Source organism: Ursus maritimus, unplaced genomic scaffold (genome assembly GCF_017311325.1).
Source record: "Ursus maritimus isolate PB19 unplaced genomic scaffold, ASM1731132v1 scaffold_1, whole genome shotgun sequence".
Taxonomy (NCBI): Eukaryota; Metazoa; Chordata; class Mammalia; order Carnivora; family Ursidae; genus Ursus; species Ursus maritimus.
The window spans coordinates 25,631,528-25,648,200 of NW_024423343.1; the positions used below are offsets into that span (position 1 = coordinate 25,631,528).

The 16,673-nt window shown below is 34.9% G+C and overlaps 1 protein-coding gene across 1 annotated transcript in view; it reads right to left on the reverse strand.

Annotated features, from left to right (window-relative positions):
- Nucleotides 1-3,586, reverse strand: part of CPS1 (carbamoyl-phosphate synthase 1) — a 119,092-nt gene extending 115,506 nt beyond the window's left edge. The window contains exon 1 of the mRNA XM_008687464.2: nt 3,446-3,586. Coding sequence (XP_008685686.2) covers nt 3,446-3,571 — 126 coding nt within the window. The 5' untranslated portion in view covers nt 3,572-3,586. The remainder of the gene's footprint in view (nt 1-3,445) is intronic.
- Between the last annotated feature and the right edge of the window lie 13,087 nt (nt 3,587-16,673).

The following is a 16,673-nucleotide window of genomic DNA, read 5'->3' on the forward strand; positions in this document are numbered from 1 at the left end:
TCTTGCTCTCTCTCCCTCTCCTAAAATAAATAAATAAAATCTTAAGTATCCAGGGTTTGCTTTTATGGTATTTTATAGATTCTCTTTAAGATTTTATTTATTTATTTGAGAGAGAACGTGAACAGGGGAGGGGCAGAAGGAGGGGGAAAGGGACAAGCAGATTCACTGCTGAGCTGGGAGCCAGACTCAAGCTGGAGATGGGACTCAATCCCAGGACCCTGAGATCATAACCTAAGCCAAAGTCAGATGTTTGACTGAGCCACCCAGGTGCCCCATTATTTTATAGATTTTTAAACACTAATTATATGTGATAGTCACACAATCCTTTGAGTAAGTCAAGAATTATTTCTACACTACAGATGACAAAATTTAGGTTCATAGAGGACATGTGACTTTACCAAGTTCAGAGTATTAAAAATGCATAAGAGGGGTTAGAATCCAGATCTTTTTATTCCCCACCCAGTGTGTTTTCCACTGCACAGCTAGAACTGGCTGAATATAATATTGAGCACTGAACATTTTCTACGCTAAAAAAAAAAGATCAAAACTTCCATATGATACAGCTGTTGATCATGTATATCCTTGATATCTAATTCCTTTAAATGTAGAGCACCTTGAAATTCTTTCCTCTTCCCTATAAGAGAAATACAACTGTGTCTATTGGCAAGGTACACTTTGTAAATATTGGCCACAAACAAATACGCAAGGAAGAGACACATAAAAGTACAAGTGCGTCACTGCTGTTGTCAAGCCCATCCTGTCACCAATGGGACAAGAATAATGACCTCCAAAGCCATTGAAAAGGCAAGTAATTTATAGGGCAATGTTTATAGATCTGCCCACAGGGTATCTTCTGCAATCTATTTACTAGCTATAACTAGCTATAATGCACTAACCTTTAGTGACTACTCTTACTTCCCTTCACTGACCATTATGTAACCACATCCTAATAATTTTTAGGTGATGTCCATCTAAAAAGAAGAAATGTGCATATAACTTTATAAGAGAGTTACGTTTTAAAAGTGAAGGCAGGGGGTGCCTGTGTGGCTCAGTCGGTTAAGTGGCTACCTTCAGCTCAGGGCATGATCTCAGGGTTCTGGGATCGAGCCCCGCATTGGGCTCCCTGCTCAGCAATGAGCCTGCTTCTCCCTCTCCTCCCCACCTGTGCTCTCTGCCATTCTCTCTGTCTCTCTCTCTCAAATAATTAAAATCTTTAAAAAAAAATAAAAACGAAGGCAGGAAGAAAAGTAGGTAGAGGACTGTTCCAAAATAAGTGAATAAAACACAAGTCCCCTTGGACTGCTGTACAGAATTTTAATTCACTATTGTGAAGTTCAAGAACTTCTATTTTGCATGCCTGGCTTTCCTCCAAAACTCTGGCCAGTAATGATTGAGTGTGAGTAATGACTTTTACATCATGAAATGATGGCTATTCCTCCTACAAATTTGTCATTCTTAGATATGCACTTTGGCAGACCTTTAAAATATATATGCCACCCTGAGCTAGAAGAACTACTTTCACTGTAGTCTATCCACATAATTAAATCATTTCATTGTGGTTGTGGTTGTGGTCGTATAGAGCACTTATTACAATCGTGGAGAACTGGCTCCTAATCTCAGTCATATCTATGCCATTTTAAGTAGTTGCTCAAATTTCTCTGTTTCTGGTGTCTGATGGAGGTACACCTATCCCTGCCTACCTATTTTTGTAAGAAGAAAAAGATATTCCAAGGGACACACTTTGCAGTCTTAGATGACACATTTAACTGTAAATGATATTACTTTCATTACTATCTATTCTCTCTGCAGTGATATATGAGTACCCTTGAGATATTACTAACACTGAACTAAAACCAATATTCACTCTCACAGTTTGTATCTAGTCGCTGCATCTTCCATGATGGTTTAGAACATATCTCCTTTCTGGCTCTCTTGTTACAATTAAACTGAATCCAAGAAAATGGTTGTTTCTAGGTTTCTTAATTTAAAATGGTAGTTTCTGATACTTTCACCTGAGATCTTGTGTTATTTCTCTGTCTCTGTTTCTCTCTCTCTCTCTCTCTCCCTCTCTCTTCTTTTCCTTTTATTCCTATTCTTTCCCCACCCTGTCACTGGAGGCCACAAGGTCAACAGGCACTGCTTAGCCCTACAGATGTCACTGGGGGCTAAATATCATACTGAATCCTGAGCAATCTAAGCAATAGAAGCTGTAGAAGCATTTGGAGGATTTTTAGTCAACCCAGTGAGCATACAAAGTGTTAGCAGAAAACTCAAAACTATTAGGACCATTTTTACATCAACATATAGAGGTTGTTTGGTGTTTTTTTTTCTACTTCACTTTTTATAGCTCTTACTACTAAAGAAGCAATCTATTTAAAGCTATTGTGATTACTTAAACTTTATATTCACTAAAAAGGTTTTTCAATGGCAAAGTTCCCATGGAGTAATTTCAGATTTCTCTGGTAATAAATGCCTTCATAAAGTTATAGGAAGGAACAGAAGTTCCTACTGGAATTTCATAATCCAGTGGTGGGGGTGGGAAAGAACAACAGTTCATATTCTGTCCTGGACCTGCTTTTCAGTTACAGATACATTCAGAGGGACAGAATTATCAGCCGCTAATTGCCTCAATGTCTTAATCTGTAAAATAAAAATAATAAAAGTGGACTCCTAAGGGAAGGACTAAGAGGGAAAAAGTAAAGACAAAAGTAAAGAAAAAAGTAAAGACAAGGTCTACATCATGGTTAGCAAATATCAGAATTATGTAGATATTTTCCTTTTAAAACTTTTTCCTAAAAAAATGACATTTCAAAAGAGAAAATTTTACAGCGAGCAGGTAAAGCATTGCTTAACACATTGCCTTCTGTGCTGTGGCTCATGAACATGGAAGCAACTTCATGTTTGAACCCTAACTGTGTGCAGCAGTGACTGGGCACAGACAGAACCCTGATAGCCTTTAAAAGTAATTGTTTCCTAAACAGGACACTTGCATTTTACGTATTCACAGGAATTGCAACGCTTCTTGACGTTGGGTGAAAATTGCCATAATTTTTTTTTTTTAAGATTTTATTTATTTATTTGACAGAGATAGAGATAGCTAGTGAGAGAGGGAACACAAGCAGGGGAAGTGGGAGAGGAAGAAGCAGGCTCATAGCAGAGGAGCCTGATGTGGGGCTCGATCCCATAACGCTGGGATCACGCCCTGAGCCGAAGGCAGACGTTTAACCGCTGTGCCACCCAGGCGCCCCGAAAATTGCCATAATTTTACTCAAAACAGTTGAAAATGAAAGTTACTGGACCCAGTATATTCAATATTAAAGCCAATATTAATAAATTAGCACTTCAGAACTACATGCAAATCTCTATTTGCTTCCTAACACCTTTGTTTCATGCTAAACTACACACCAGATAATTTTATCAGAAACAATAAATATGGGAATGGTACCTTGACAGAAAGGAGCCTGATGCCAGGTCTTGAAAATTTCCATTGATGGTGCGCAGTCGCATTGGTAAAACCAAACCCAGTCTTCAGGGTCTTCACCACTTTGCAAGCTGTCAAAATCCTCGTCATTTTGAAGATGTTGATTTGTGGCTAAAATTATATAAAATTATATAATATTTATGAGAATTTTGTTATGAGATTTTTAAAATTAATGTGAGAGAAAGATGGTGGGTGCAGTCCGGTGTTGAAGGCTGACTGCACAGCAATCTTTGAATTTCCATTCATTCTGTCATTAAATGTCTTCAGCCACAGCTCCTCCTTCTCTTAACCCCTCCTCCTGAGGTAATGTCCGGAGATGTTCCATGGACATGTAATACAAATTGCAACACATCAAACACTACCTTCTCCTGCTGAGATAATGCTAGCGTGGTAGAAAACCAGTCATCCATCAAAGGAACTGCTTATGCAGCTGAATAGAATGACCTAGACACAGAGGATAACCTTAGGAATCGCACCGTAAAGAGTAGTAACTTTCTAATAATGCCAAAGATCAAAGACTTTTACTTGTGTTAGATGTGATGCCTAATTTGTCACAAAAGAGATTTTGGATTCCCAAAGAAACCTGAAGAATTACCATTCTCTGCTTAGAAAAAGACGATGCAAACCACATATAGTAAAAATTACATCAGAATGAATTTTCTCCAGAAATATAGATTGTTCTTTTTTGAGTTAATAAAGTAGTATATTAGATTCTTACTATCGCATTGTTTTGTATTCCAAATTTTAAAGCAATCAGTAATATTAAGTAAAACACAACTGGAGCAAAGCAGCCTGTTTATATATCTCTCTTAAGAGTTATAAGATTCATAAGAAGCATATGAAACAAGAGCAAGCATTGATTTTTATATACTATTCCTAAGTCAAGATTTTTTTAGTTTTTAAAATGTTACATTTATAAAATTCTTGAGCATTCGTGCTTCAACGAAGTCTAAATGGATTCACGTAGCCCTTCAATCCCATGTTTAATCAGGTAGGCAAAGGGTCTCATTGGCTTTTAGAAGTGCTCATGTCAGGGGCGCCTGGGTGGCACAGCGGTTAAGCGTCTGCATTCCGCTCAGGGCGTGATCCCAGCGTTCTGGGATCGAGCCCCACATCAGGCTCCTCCACTATGAGCCTGCTTCTTCCTCTCCCACTCCCCCTGCTTCTGTTCCCTCTCTCACTGGCTGTCTCTATCTCTGTCAAATAAATAAATAAAATCTTTAAAAAAAAAAAAAGAAGTGCTCATGTCAGTCATGTGTCTGTGTAGATCAGAAAGCACTGTAGCATCATCCTTTGGTAGCCCTGCAAAGGAGGCCAAGAAATGAAAGCTCTCTCCCAGGGCTTCCCATAATGGAAAAGATGGCATAGAATGGCACAGAGATTATATACTTCACGTGCATAGGATGAGTGCCGGAACTGGGGGAGTGAGGATGACTTTGTTTTTTTAAAAAGGAACAAAGTTAAATTCAATCTTCTGTCTTACTTAATGCATTTTGTATAAACATTCTCTGAAGCCTAAGTACTTCATGGTCCCTGGTGACAGAAAACTGAAAAAATATTCTCACCTTAGTGTATATAAATATTACTAAAATAAATAATGTTATGGTAATGTGTCCAAATGCAATGGAGAAAGAAAGAAAGAAAGAAAGAAAGAAAGAAAGAAAGAAAGAAAGAAAGAAAGAAAGAAAGAAAGAAAGAAAGAAATCTACTTGCTCATGTCCAGTAAAATTTAAGTATGGGATTATGCTATTCTGAACTATGTTATCCTGAAGGATGCAAGTAGATGAAGGGGGAAAAAAACAGAAGGGATGGCATAAGCAACAGCACACACACATGAAAATCATATGGTATATGGGAGGGGAAAAAAAAAGCTGAAACAGTCTGATAAAGCCTAGCTGCAGGTATAGGGTGGGGAAGTGAACAGAAACCAAAACATGGAAGACTTTGTATGCCTTAAAATGGTTGGCCTTAATTCATAAATACTGTTCATGGTAGTCATGGAAGTTTTCGAACAGAGATGGAATTTGTGTGAAAGAAAGAATTAATTGGAAAAAAATGAATTGGAGGACATTGAAACTCATAGAAGAAATATTCCCAACTCAGAGTACAAAGAACTTTAAAAACAGTACTTACTACTTACTGGCTTAGTCTAATTCTATATTAGGCCTTGGTCTCACCCCTTGTGTGTGTGTGTCTCTCTCTCTGCCTCTCTTTCTCTCTCTCTCTCTCTCTCTCTGTATATATATATATATATATATATATATATATATATATATATATATATCACTATCAATATTGGTATCAATATAGATATATAGTGAGGCTTATCTTTCTCTAATTAGAAAAATGACATATATTTATACTTACTACGAAAATTTTTTAAATGCAAAATAAATTTAAATCAGTCATAGTCCCATTACCCAAGAAGTACTCATGCAGTAAATGTTGTAGTATATTTTCTCCCTTCTTTCCGTCCACTTCAATTGAATATGACAGTTGGCGTACTGAGGACTTCAGAGTCTGAACAAGGAAAAGACAGTAGTAAATAGCTTCATAACCATTTATAACAGCATGATGAACTAAACATGGTTTTCCAGAGAGATGTCTACCACTTTAGGATATAATTCCATGACTCTAGAGTCTAAAGAAAAATGTAGGCCTGAGAGTTGTAATGGGCTTTCATTTGGGTCAGTAAAAGGCCCTGGATGTAGGCTCTGGTCCATGTTTCCATCAAAATGAAAGAAGAAAGACAGAAGATTTAGAAACTTTTTTAAGTATTCTGAATTAGAGACTTAGAAGATTCAATCATTCATCATGATTCTACAATCACCTTGGGAATTGGAAAGACCAATAAATAAAATGGTAAGTAGTTTCAGATTTGAGTGTTCCAGATAGACAGAAATCTACAACCAAACTGAAGAAAAAAAGAAAAGATTGTTAGTGAGGGAGTTTACATCAGGATAGATCAAAGGGGTGAGATGATAAGAGCTGATTGGTAGCAAACATTAAAGCTAGAGATGAAAAATTTAGTGGAAATATTATACTTTTATGAAAGACATTTCATCAAAGCATTTCAAAAGAAAGTATTTTTCAGGTTGGAATGATTTTTTTTCCCTCTGATAGCATTTACCTGGCCCTTCCCTCATGAAAGCTGTCTGCGCGCAACTAAGCAGGGTGACAGGCATGCATGCGTGTACACACAGGGGCCTGGGGAAATCTGTGCATTTGAAATGTATTTTGTATGAGCCAGGATACAAATCCTCTAATCTTATAAGTCACTCACTCAAAAAGAAAAATATTTTATATAAATTCAGCCCTTCTTTTCTATTGATACATTTATCATAGTTATTGCTGTTTATAGCATTGGGCTACTTGCCCCTGCACAGTCTCATATAGAAAATTAAATATCATTAAAACCAAATGTTTCTCTATTTTGTTGAATTTTGATTCTTGAACATTTTTATCTAATGCTGAGAAAGCATTTTATTTCTTCCATAAATTGGAAAATGCCTTGTGGAGATATAGATATATGGATATGAATAAAGAAAAAAAGAGGGGAAGGAAGAGAGAGAGAAAGAGAAAAGTATCCTTAACTAGTATAATTATTTATCATTTCTTAAGAGGAATGGAAGAATTCAGGCTTCCAAATCCCTAAGAGCATTTAATTTGATAAATTTGTCTTTGGGATATCTGGTATTAAAAATGGTACTATATCAAGTACTAAGTGATATTTATTTTCACTTAATCTTTTAAATTTTTTTTAATATGAAAAAATAGATAATAGTCCACTCCCCAAACATAAAGTCTGGTAACATTTTATTGTACTTTCTTCTTATTCCTATGTAAGGTCATAGTTTTGAAACTGTGATCAACTTGCATTATGCTTTTGTGAGGTAATATTATATCAAGAGTACGTTCAATGTTATTACATGTTCTTTTAAAACTTTAATCGAAAGAGCTATAAAATATTGGATTTTCATTGCTTCTATTGTTGCTACAATGCATATCAATATTGCCATTTTTTGTCACTATTGCCCAAGTTCTCTCCAGAAAGAATATACTCATCTACATACCAATTGCAATATATGAGTGTCCCTCTCAATACACCCTGCCAACATTAGGCATTATCTTTCATTTGTTTATCTAAGCACAGAAAACGGTATTTTGTTTTCATTTAAATTTTAAATTACTAGTGAGGTCAAAAAGTTTCATGTGCTTTTTGTAAGTACTATTTCTTCTTTTTTACATCTTTTTGTTCCCATCACTAAATTCGTTCATGTTAAAGATCAAGAATATTTCTTAAAGGGAAACATCAAGTAACACTGATTGACAGCCTATATTAGTATTTGTACTAATTTCAGTATCTACTTCATTTGGATGATCCACTGACATAAACAAGGGGAGATCTGCTACCAACTGGAAGAAATGAGACCAGCTCATCCTAGAGAGCAAAGGCTGCAAGTGTTGGAACATAAAGAAAATAATGGTATTAGTAATTTCTTCTTAAAAACTACAGAAACTGCCAATTGCCCTCTTGAAGTGTGTCTTGCTAGGTAATGAATCAAAGGTAATGCTAAGAAAGTGATACATCTATCAAAAAGTCTTTAATAGAACAAGCATGCAAGAGGTGCTTCTGGAGAAATGATTGACTAAATGAATGGATTCTTGTGTACTGAGTTCCTGCCTGATCAATTACACTTATTTAAGCAGAAACAAAATTATGTCAATGAATATAAAAGGAAATAAAGAAGTTCAGGCTATTTCGAAGAAACAATTTTAAAGCAAGAGGCGAGGTATGTCTGCAGAGCAAACAAATTCAGAGTAAAAGAAGATGAAGTAACACCTCCAAAAGAGAAAGTTTTTTTTTTTTAAAGATTTTATTTATTTATTTGACAGAGATAGAGACAGCCAGCAAGAGAGGGAACACAAGCAGGGGGAGTGGGAGAGGAAGAAGTAGGCTCATAGCGGAGGAGCCTGATGTGGGGCTCGATCCCATAACGCCAGGATCACACCCTTAGCCAAAGGCAGACGCTTAACCGCTGTGCCACCCAGGCGCCCCCAAAAGAGAAAGTTCTATTTTATGTTTGAGTAAGAATGCCAGAAAGTAGAATGTAAAAGGTAGAAATGATTATTATGTTTCAATTCTGATTTTTATTAGCCTAATATAGCAAGGAACACCATCACAAGTAAGGATATGGATTTAAAAAGGCTACTCTTTCAGGGGAAGTGATGTGGATTTGTACCTGCATAAAAGGCATATACTTTCTCCCATCACAAAAACCAGAATAAACTGGTAGATAAAATAAAGTTTGGCAAAGAGAGGATTTACCAATAACAACAATAGACAGATATTAGGTTATTAGATGATGGAGTTTTTAAAAATCAGATGTCTTGGATATCCAATCAAGTGAGACACATCCATTAAGATCCACCTGGCATTTAGAGGGATAGAGAGTGAGGGACCAGTTTTCATGAATGCGCTTATCAATCTAACATTTGAAAACATAAAGATTGAAGTGATACAAAGGAAGGTGCAAAATGAAGCTGGAAAAGAGGCTTTGTAAAAATGGTTTCACATGTAAAATCCAGGGCACATGTGATTTATATCTTAGGATAATAAAAAAGATATCATAAATGAAACCCTACTTGCAAGTACCTTAAAGAGAACCGGTTAATCTACACAAGCAACGTGTATTTATAAGGAATAAATCTTGTCATACTAATTCCTACCTTTAAAAAAAAAAGTCATAACTATTAGACTGACTAGAAATGTTCAGATTCAATCTACCTTAATTCAAGAGCACCGAGTACAGATTCTAGACCAGGATTAGGTGCGTACACATCTGCTGGAGAACCTGTATAAACATAAGAGGACATAGTGAATTAGCCAGTGAGTAAACCAAGCTTTTTTATGTATTTGTGGGATGCGAACAGAGTGGACAATGCCTTAGGAAGTTGATTCAGAATTCCCAGTGACCTTGGCAAATTAAAGGTGTAGCCAAACACAAACAGAGTAAAGTGCGAGCAAAGTGAGGTCAAGTGTAAGTCAGTCCAAAAAGAGGAAGAAAAGCTAACTGCAAATAAAAGCTGTGAAGGACTGATTATATATTGTATATTATATGGAAATATGCCAAAAAGCATATGTAGCAGTCATAAAGCATAGCAGGCTCCCCCTAGTTAGTTATAGTAAGCTGTTATTATTAAGGCCATACATGGAAGAATTTAGAGTGAAATAAAGAAAAAAAAACTCAAAGTTCACTAGAAAGTTAAATATTAAATAACTTAAAATACTAAAAATGGAATTTTGACAATAAGATGACTATTAAATTTAAAATCATGTCATGCAGGATTCCTAATTGAAATTTTCCAATCTTCTTGAATGCCCCCCCCAAAAAGAGGCAATTAGTGGGTAATAAATCAGAAAAATTCTACAATAGAAGTTAAAACATTGGAATTTATAACTACAATATATTAGCATATACCTATATTTATATAGAGAGATATACACATGCTTGCTATTACGTCAGTAAGTGCAAATAGGTATTTAAATAAATCCATTTTAATGGCTCCAATGATGATAAATATGATCCTGCCTGAAAGTTGAAATACTTGGCCATTTGTGGATCACCTACTAAGTGCTGAGTTAGGTATTTGGTACACATTATTTGCTAATCTTTAAAGCAATCTCTGTACTGAACACAGCGAACACTACCCCTATATCACAAAGTTGATGAGTGAGCCCAGAGAGTTAAGTAGCTTGCCCAAGATCACACAGGTAACAAGCTGCAAACCCAAGATCCAAACTCAGCTCTTAGCCAATGTCCATCCTCTTTCTAGCATGTCAATTATATCTGAGGAAAACAGAGGCAACAACGTGAAATGACTTAGAAAGGGTAGGCAAATTAAGATCCAATTTCACAGGAAGACTGCATGATTGTAGAGGTATGATATTATGACGTTACTGGGAAATTAGTAAAATATAACTTCAATAGAAATCAAATAATGAGAAGAAAGTATCCATAATTTTTCTGATTTATTTTCATGTTTAAAATTAAAATAATATAAGAAATAACTAAGGTAACATAGAAGTAAAACTATACATTTTTTCCAGTAATCTATCTGATAGAACCAATTGGCCAGGGAGCCATACCTCTCACTGGCTAACTGATTCAGCTAGACTTACCCAAAATAGCAAAGGATATTCTATATTTTTCTATCTTACATCCTATTGCTTGAAGTTCCTTATTCCAGACCCTGAATAATTTAATGACATTGAATTTTCATGATTGCTTATAAAGCCTAGAATTGCTCAAAGAATAACTAACTCAGGAAGTATTTACTGAATAATTTCCATGTATCAGACACTGTATATCAGGAAACAGTATTCTTTTCTGCTAAAAGATGCTTTATGGGAAATTGAAAAACTTTTTAAATATGTTGTCTAAGTTCTCCTCAGACAGAATATTAAAAAAGTATGTAGATAGATGGTTTTATATAGCTGAAAGGATCTTTAAAATCCTCTTTCCAAATGCTGTTTTATAGATATAAGAAATAAATACCTAAATGAGCCAAAGTCATCTCATTATTTTGAGTTATTTAATACTAGAACTAAAACCTTTAGTAGAAATCACTGTAGGAACATGAGTTCTGAACAATTACTACATTTTAAGTAGAAATAATTTTGCAAACAATGGCACAATTTGTGGAGCAAGCTACATAGGTTATATTAATCAAACTCTACACTTAATGTTGGCCTAAACATTTTCTTAAAATTCAGCCTAAACATGGCTACAGCACAAATTTCATAAAATAAAATGACCAAATCATTAGGCAACTGTCATTCTAAAAAGTGAAATATTTCTAAGCTAAAAAATTTAATTTATCATCAGCCTTTTTTGCACAATAATTATCGTTGCATCAAAATCATCTTCTAATGTGCTGAACAGAACAAACAGCTCTGATGGGCTTGTTTTCTTAACGTTTGTTGAAGGCAAACACAAATGATTTTGCAAGGCTCTAAAGAGCAACGCTGGCCATGAGGAGGGGTTATCTATGGTAATCCAGGTCATGTGCTAGGAGAGTATTGGACCCTCTTTAAATTAAACATTTTTGAGGATCACAAAGGAGCAAGTTACGCAACATGTCTTGAAGTTACCGACTTCATGAAGTAAAGGACAGCAGATTACATTGAAATGACGTAGAAGACTTTTTTTTTTTTTGACTAAAAACAGGTCACCCACGCACATTCATACTCCACCCCCTTTATAGTACGTTTGTTATAGTAAATCTGATTTCTTCCCTGGCCTCCTATTTTCAGGAGAATTTGGTCCAGGAAGATGTATTCTGCCCTCCTAAACTGCAGTCATAAACAATAAAGTTCCATCTTCCTCAATATTATTGCAAATTCTCATGAATGGACCATACAGCTATTTCTTCCACCAGATTAGATGTTTGAGTTGAGTCACTGAAAAACAGGGTGCCTTTTTTTATTTTATCGAGGATTTTGCTGAAAAATAATGCTCTAGAGGGGAAGAAAGAAAAACAAGAAGGCGATGGAAAATGGAAGGAAGAAGAGAAGGATAAAGAAAATAAGCCAACATCCTGATCCTTGAATTCCGCAAACAGTCAAAAGTGCCTACTTGGATTTTAACTCCTGGCACTCCCTTGGGTTTTGAAGAATTAAATGTTTTATTCTGGTATTGTTTATTTGATGTCAATTTTTTTTAACTTATACTTGACCTCATCAAGATCATCTTCAGCTGATAGGAAGAGGAAGATAAGTAATGTTGTTGCTATCTGAACTCGGATTAGGAAACTGATTATTTCAAGAGGACATTGTTGAAAACTTTATGGACCAAAAAAGCATAGATTAAGCATTCAAAAGTTGAGGACTGTGCTAAGGTTCCAAAAATTTGCTTTTAAAAGTTAATTGACTGGGATTAGAAACTGAGGTCAAACAGTAAGAATAAAAATCCTACAAAAAGAGTGATTTGACATATTGTAAAAAGTAAGATAAATGAAAATAAGGTTGTATATTGAAAGAAATATCAGTATTATGTTAGTTAGTTACTCTGGATGGTACACCAATACATAACTTGGAAAAAGAAAGAGCTGTCAGGTTAGAATAATATTTGTACTAAATATGGTAACTGCATTCCTCAAATTATTAAAGACCTTGACTCAAAAGTCACTTGTCTATAAATGTATCTTTTTCTACCATTAATTAACAGGATTAATTGGTACTTGATTAATTAATCAATATTTCCCTATTATAATAAAGCAAAGAGAGATACAAGGTCCTATTTAATTATAAAATATTGCTATTCCCAACACAAACCAAGGATTCTCTCAAAAATATATCTAGTTCTTCTTCAAATTCACAAATAGAATTGTATATCCTCTAGATAAATTTATTGTGTGATAAACCTTTAAATAAAAGACAGACCTTTCATTGGGATATGATTTTTTGTCTTATATTTATATTCACATAAGTTTTAAAGGCTTAAAACCTGAGGAAAGTTACTGAAACCATCAACTAAGTTCTTTCAGGAGTGTAGTTTAACATCCCCCTTCACATGGAGATCAGAGCACCTATGATCTAATGATCATTCTGTGACACTAGAAAAAAGAATTGTTATCTGCTAGGCTATATCTCTCTCATTTTCTTTTACTTTTAATATAGAGGGTAAGAAAAATAAAAAATTTCTTTACTGTGAAGGTATTCCAATTCTTATCCTGATCATGCTTAAAAGCAAGATGAAATACCACAGTGAACTGAGAACCAGTACTCAAATCTGAGAATAAACTTTTTTAATAATCCAAAATTAAAGCCCTGAATTGTCTGCATTTTTTGCAAATTGTCTTTGCAGCTAACTCTCTGCTTAGAGGCCAGAATCAATTTTAATGAAAATCAGTCTTTTAAAGAAAAAGCGCTTTTTAAAATAATGTTTACATTAAAATAAAAGCTCTTTATCATAACAACTGACAAAATCTTGGCAAATACGTCCATTGAGCACCAAGATTTTTTTAACTGTTCTTTTCAGTCCTTGGGGTTAATAAGTAGAGTCTTTGGCTCAGCTTTTAGGCAAACATGATGTGGGGGAGGTATGGTAACAAGCCAAGATGACTCTTGAACACTGAAGTTTCAGCTGTATCACAATAATAATATAAGAAATCAAGGCACAGTCCTATGCAAATATAAAACAAAAGAAATTAACACTGAGGATCCGGCCCGACTCCTGACAGAGACTAGAGCCACTCAATAGAGGGGTCCAGTTCCACCCTGATGTTTTTCTCCCACCCTTCAACTACAGCCATGGGCTAGAATCCAAGTGACTTAGTGCTCTCCATCTCTGCTGTTTGTTTCCCTTCTGTTCCTCATCCTGCCACACAGATTTCACCAGAGAAAATACTTAAAACATGACAGAAAGGGTACAGGGAACAAGAAAAGAGAGAAGTCAAAGGAGGAATGTACGATTACAAAACAATATATTTAAAATATGTAAACAGATCTCACAGTGGCCTGACATACTGCCCGCAGTGTCAAAGCCCACTGAAGTTTTCTCTAAAATGGAGCTGATTGAGAAAACTAGGAGGAATAATTAATTACACAGGTTGTGAATCATTTAGCCAACATAAGATGATGCAATATTTTACCTGATGAAGAAATTTGAGGGCAATTGTTTGTTAGATTAATTTTCTCCATTTGTCCATATCCTGTTAACCCTTCAAAGCCATGTGAAATCATACTTTCTTTATGAATTGCGTGTATACCTTAACTGTAACATAAACTTAAGTTGCTATTCACATACTTTTCTTTCATACACTGAAATAGCTCCACACTCCTTACTGACTACAGTGCAAAGCTGAAAATTCAATATATACCCCTTTCCACAGCTTTAGGCTCCTTATGCCTCATTCATGTCATGAGATCCTAAATTAGTTTCTTCATTGTCTCGGTTTTCCATCAACAAGTTGGAAGTAGTATCAGCTGTGATCTCTCATGGGTCACATAGACCTATGAGATAATTAATTCTCCCTAATTCCTTTTTTCAACATTTATTGAAGGCCTTTTGTGCCAAGCACAGTGCTAAATCCTAGAATAGAAATAAGACTCAAGTACTGACTTGAACCCCAAAAGCTCACTCTGGAAAAGCCTTACAGGTTTATTCTTTAAAAGAGACATGACATACATTTCCTACTCTCAAGATCAAATAATAAAGAATAACAAAAAGAACTGAAGGCCCAAGAAACTCAAGACCCACAAGACCCAAGTATAACAGGCCAAATCAATATCCCTCTCTAGCAGCTCTCCCAGGATGAAATGTGATCACTTGTTAAAGAACTTACAAAATAGAAAACCCTTATGTCATCTTTCATATCCCAAAGAAATTGACCCACACCCTAAGAAACACTTTAGATCCAACTTCTCAAGGGAAAAAAAGAATCATACTTTTTCACCAGCCAATTTTGGCTAAAGGGTCTAGTAATCAACACTGAACAAATTAACAAAGTAAAATTGTAAATATCCACTGCGTGTATGACCAAATAAGGTATAAACCATGAAATCTCACATTAATTTCTTTAGAAAACAAATGCTTTCTGAAAACACATGAAAGAGAAATTCATGTTAAACTGCATTTAAATGAATTTAGACTAATATTGAATGCTATGAACAGGTAAGGCATAATACAAAAAGAGCAAGCTTTAAAATAAATAAAACCTCAAACACTCATGAAATTATCAGTCTATAGCTACTCTCACACCCAGTAGGAATATCAGAATATAATTACTAAACCACAGAGAGAAAAGTAAGGCCTCAGATCAAAGTTATATTACAGTTACAAAAGTTTAAAAAGTCAGGAATAATAAAATTTCTCAAGAACGCCTCATCAGAATCCAAATCCAGAATCCAGCTCACCACTGTTCCTTCTTTTCCAAATCTTGAATACGAGCAGCTAGGAAAAGATGAAAATTAAAATCAAAGTAAACAAACTTTTGTCTGTTAAAGCTTATACACAGGGTAGTTGGAAACAGGATTGCCATGTCCAGGCCCAAGTTAGCAAAGTCCTTTTTTAAGGAGATTAATCTTTTTCTTCAGGCTTGCAAACTCTGTGCTATGTATGTCTGGGAAAATAACTACTCCACTACCTTGATACTGGACTCCGTGTTTCTTCCAGACTTAAGATAAGACACTTTTCCTTATCTTCTCTGAAGAAAAGTCACGGCTTCAAAGTTCAGGAGACAGGTCATATTCTAATACCAATAGAATTAGAGGCCTTACTGAATCACCTGACCTAGAAATAGTATGGGGATGGAAAAAAAAAAAAAACTGCTAGACACTTCGATAAAAAAAATTCTCCAAATTAACATATTTCCTCAGTAAATACATGTCCTAAATATATTGATAAATTTCAAGATGAAGTATGACAACTGTTCTTGCACACACTTAATGTATTATACTTCAAAACAGTAAACAGACTGAATTAACCAGCAGAAATATGCTCCAAATTTTATTTGCAATTATATTTCAAGTCTGATGTAATTTTCTACTTCAAGGAATATCTACATTCTCAAACTGGCATAAGGGAAATTCTAAATGAAGCCAGTTGAAAATAATTTATGGCTTTAAAAATATTTTAAATATTCAAAATCATTCATATGTGTAATACTTACACATATGAATGACATATAAAGAGTTAAGTAAAATGTTATACAAAATGTTTCCCTAGAAGGACTCAAAGCATCCTGAGTAATCTTTCTTTGATGTGTTTTAAGTCTTAGCAATCAACAGAATTGGAATTTTTAATATTAAACATATAAACTGTTCTTCAAATGAGGATGAAAAACATAGCTGTGTTTATGAAAGTCAGCTAGAAATCCCAGAATGGAGCTTTGACATGAATTCATTCTATCACAGCAGCTAAGTTATTTAACATATATTTGTCTGCATCATTTTCTCATAAGGAAATTGAGAGAGATTAATGATCATGAGAAAAAGAGTTTTTGGCCTAAAGGTGTATCTCATCAAACATTCTACGTGCAGAGGAGGAATATTTGCAGCAATACATTTCTGAAGCAAGTTTCCAGTTCTGCAAACCTACTGATGTGGATTTATCCCCAACATATTTTCTGTAACTACCAACAAGTGTGTAACATGCAAAACTAGTCAAGAAGTGGAGGACAATTCTTT